The sequence below is a fragment of the Nicotiana tomentosiformis genome, chromosome 1 (genome assembly GCF_000390325.3).
Source record: "Nicotiana tomentosiformis chromosome 1, ASM39032v3, whole genome shotgun sequence".
Classification (NCBI taxonomy): domain Eukaryota; kingdom Viridiplantae; phylum Streptophyta; class Magnoliopsida; order Solanales; family Solanaceae; genus Nicotiana; species Nicotiana tomentosiformis.
Genome location: NC_090812.1, coordinates 11712936 through 11717406, shown reverse-complemented (window position 1 = coordinate 11717406; position 4471 = coordinate 11712936). Strand labels below are relative to the sequence as shown.

At 39.5% G+C, this 4471-nt stretch overlaps 1 protein-coding gene across 1 annotated transcript; it reads right to left on the bottom strand.

Moving 5' to 3' along the window:
• Positions 1–218: 218 nt before the first annotated feature.
• LOC104106664 (ethylene-responsive transcription factor ERF039) lies at positions 219–1359 on the bottom strand. The gene has a single exon (XM_009615256.4). It carries the CDS (start codon positions 1225–1227, stop codon positions 373–375), a length of 855 nt encoding a protein of 284 aa, XP_009613551.1. The 5' UTR covers positions 1228–1359; the 3' UTR covers positions 219–372.
• Between the last annotated feature and the right edge of the window lie 3112 nt (positions 1360–4471).

The window sequence follows — 4471 nt, the reverse complement described above, 5'->3', positions numbered from 1 at the left end:
AGGATAAAGACAAAATCTTGCATTGGATCTTATTTTAATTTTGCATATTTTTCTTTTCTTATTTTGCCCACATAAGCAGACAAAATCAACAATAGACAGTCAATTACTTTTACTACTACATATTTACTCCAGAAATTTTACACTACAACAGAAGCTCATGTTAGCATAAACAAGAAAGTGTACTTGCTGTCTGTTTGAATCTGCACATGAACAACGAATGATGAAAATAGACCAAGCTCGGATTTTGTGTTATATAAACATTTTCTGGACTTTCCAATTATGATGTTGAGAATTCACACACGATATATGAATGTTTTGTCAATGTACCAAAGAAAAAAAAAACATGACTTAGAGTACAATTTTATTTTTCCTCTAATAGCACTCCCACAAAAATGGCTCCTCGAGCCGAAATACTCCGCTATCAGCTCCAGCCAGTTGCCACGTCGAAATTGGATACTGATAACGGTCATTTTGGTCCACTTGATCGATGCTAAGATCAGGTAGATCAAAAAATGTGTCATCGTGGTCCATCGATGGAGAATTTAGTAATTCTTGTGCGTTCTCCGAGGCTAAATTCGTCGATGAATGTGAATTATGTAGCTTGATTTGGCTGGACTCAGCTTCATCTCTAAGAGAATTTTCCTCGAGAAATGTGCTAGCGGCCGCCTTAGCGGCTGCTGCTTGGATGTCCTTAGGGGAAGTCGTGGCTGGCCGCGGAAGTTGATCCGCCAAATGAGGGAAATTAAGGTAAGCCGAGTTACCTTTAATGGCTAAAGCCGCAACATCATGAGCTCGAGCCGCCATTTCAGCCGTTGGATAAGTCCCTAGCCATATTCTTGATTTTTTCCTTGGCTGTCTAATTTCGGACACCCATTTACCCCAATTCCTCTTACGAACTCCTCTAAAAGTTGGATGTTTTTCATCACCTTGATTCTTCTTCTTTTTCTTGTTCTCCTCAATCCCATGACCATTCCCATTTTTGGTAAAATCTTGAACTTTTTTTGAGCTTTTCTTGTATTTGCAATTGTAGCCATTTGATGGGGTTTTTGCATTAGTGGTCTCATGGAAAGAAGATGATGAATTAGAAGAAGTAGAAGATGTGGTGGTTGAAAGAGAATTTAAGCCATTAGAAGAACTTCCAAATGAGGAGGAAGTTATAGAAGTAGAAGAAGAAGAAGAAGAAGAACTAGAGATGGAGAATTCAAGATGAAGATGATGATCTTCCATTATAGCTAGCGAGAATTCAATCTAAAGATGCTTCTAGCTTTTATGGTTTTTATTCGTAATTAGAACTATAGTATTAGTAGCAAGAAAAAGGGAGTGTAGCAAGTGATTACTTTAAAAATAGAAAGGGTTGGTTTACTTAGCTTCTATGGTTGTGTTGTTGGTTTAAATAAAGGAAAGGAGAAGGAAAAGGAAATAAAGAAGAATGGGACCTTGCCATAAGGGTATTTACAGTTCAGCTATTTTCTTACCCATGTGGCAAATTGGATTCTTGTTATACATTTGTTCTTTTTTACTTTTTGTATCAGTATTATTTACCTCTTTATAAAGAGAAAATAAAGAAAACGAAGAATTAATAGTGGTAATATTTTCATTTTTCATAATCAACCAGTATTTTGTCCTCATTAAAAATCATGCAATTCACATGAAACTTGACTTAGGGCCGTACGTTTATGCATGATGCTGTCGTTGAGTATCTTGCGTTCAATGCTAGCTGACGTCAAAATAATCATTATAAAACGGTGATAATACCTAATTAGCAAGAAATTTTATCAATTGTGTAAATAAAATAGATAAAATGAAATTTGCCTCCCAATTTTCTAAAATTAGTTCAGCTTAATTTTAATAAGTGAAAAGGGGCAAATTTGCTCTTGTACTTTTTAATATCAAGTAACATACTCCATTAAACTTTTGGTCTAATATCATACCGGCTATTTTTATTTTTCCCCTTGATGTTCAATGGAGCTCTAATATGAGGGTAATTTTAAATCATAGTCAAAAGTTGAAAGGTAAATTGGATTTTTATTCTTGAAGAATTTGGCCACATAACATTGTTTACCCGTAAAACGGTACAGTTAAATTTATACGTGATATCTAGACAAGTGAATTAATTTGATCCTGAAATAATAAAATAATTAAAGAGATGCACAATACTTAGCCTTGAAATGAAGATAAAATCACGAAGAATAATGATTCGGGAGCAGAGCTTCCGGGTACAACAGTGATGAAACCAAGGAACAAGAAAGTAAAATTGTATAAAGCTTTTTATTGATTATAGCATAACTTTGCCAGGAAAATCGTCCCCTTTACAATGATAACAGAGCTCACTATTTATAATTGCACCTAGAGAACAAGGTCCTAGGATCATGCTCTTCTTTAATGTCAATTATGAGGGCCATTGCAGAAGGTGTAATGGTGAGCATAAATTCTCTGTAACAGGCAGTGCACTAAATGCTATAGAATATTCTCCATTAAATGCTACCGGGCAGAGGGTATTTACTGTATCTTTATGAGCGTTATTCTTTCCGGTGACATACGGGACAATTGCCTTCGGTTTTAGCTATCCCCCGTCTTAGGTTCCACGTGTCCCTCTTTTTGAACGGAAACGTAGCATATCATAATTTACCTTATACAGATAGTCCCTCTGCTTTCCGGTGACATAACTTTGTATCACTAGGAAGCTGGTAGCACCATTCTTTTTGGCGAGAATTTCTATGATTCCTTCTGACAGTTGATTAGACGCACGTCTCTCCGCATTTAATGTTCCTAACATGCGTCATCCCATGATTCAGCATAACTTTTGCCGGTTATCAAGGTAATCACGGACACGAATTTAGCCGCCTAAACCTTTACTTATACGCATCAACCTCTTTCATTCATACTCCATAACTCTCCAAACTCTCTTTATTCGACTTGCATCATGTTCTTCAACCTTTCTCCAACTCTCTTCAAACCAAAAAGTTTTTCTTCTTCCATATAATGGCTTCTTCTTCAAAGAATACCAATCCTTCCAAGAACAAGAACAAAGCCGAGGACTCTGCTCCTCCAACAGTGGGCACCATCATCCCTAGAAGTCTTGTTACAACAAAAGACTTCAAAGAGAAATTTTATTTTACTAGCTCTCATACATGGGCCGTTAGTAGGTAACCTTCTTCCATCCGTCCTTCTAGCATTCCTGCTATGAAGGAAGACTGCCATTGCTAGTACCTAACCATTTTTGCTCTCGATCTAACGGAGCGGGTAACCCTACCCAAGGAGGGTTTTATATACTTTTATACGTATCCCTTTACTTTGGGTGTGTTTTCCTTGAGTGGAGAACTTGACTCCGTTATTGCGGGGTTCTGCCTCCGCTAACAAGTGTGTTTGGCATAAGTAAGTCCTTCAGTATGGAGGATGATTGCTTGCCTTCGGCATTTGTGCTAAGAGACTGGAGTGGAGCTATCCTTAGCTCATGTGATAAATCTTTATTCCCCCAAAATCTTCCATGGGGGAATGATAAACTTCAGAAAATGCGGCCACCATGCTCTACTATCTAGCATGGATGACGACAACGACTGTGGGTAGATGGAACAGTTCGTTGCTGTTGCCAACAATGATATTTATTCCGGCAACGACTTCATCCTTTCCGGAATCATGGAACCGCACTCGTAAGCTCCTTGTTTAATACCTCTTTTACTAGAAATTCCTTCATATTTGTACTAATCCTCCTCCTTTCGTCTGTTTCAGCAACTCGGTTGGTTCCACCTAGGGTCGAAGGCTTGGCCCGGTGGGTCTAGAAAATTTTGGACGTTACTACGCCCGAGACCCACATATGGAAAGAACTGGCCCTTAAATACGGGTGGAAGGCCAAAAACCATGGCAACTCAAACTCGTCTCGTTTTTGCTTTTTACGCTAGGAAATTTATTGACTCTTTCTCTTTTTTCCTGAAATGAGATCTACCTGCGGGCTCGGTTGCTGTCCCTGAGGAGGACGTTTTGGCTGATCCTGCTGATGCTGCTAGGCTGCTTCAGGAGGCACTTACTCGAAAAGGTGTCTCCGGGCCTGCTTCGGGCATAAGTATTTCTTCAGTGAGTTCTCGGCCGGAGGACAAACAACTAAAAAGAAGACGCTCCTCCTCGGCCGGTGAAAAGAATAAGAAGGCGAAGACTATTGCCCCTGAGTCATCTAAGATAATTGTGGTGATTAGCCCTCTTCCCGGGCCGGTCATAGACACTGTGATGATCGACGATGATGGAAAAACTAGTGATGGGAAAGCTTCTCTACATAGAAGGTGACGATCCTCATCAACCCAACAGAACCTGTCGAGTTAGTTACACCAACCTAGGACGATGTCTTGGCACTTTGGGGGAGTATGAAATGGTGAAAAACGCCAACTCATGCTTCCGTGTCCCAGTCGTTGCCCCTTCCGTCCTCGGCTGACGAGCAACCAACAACCAACACTGCGTTTGTTGTAACCGCTTCTCACTC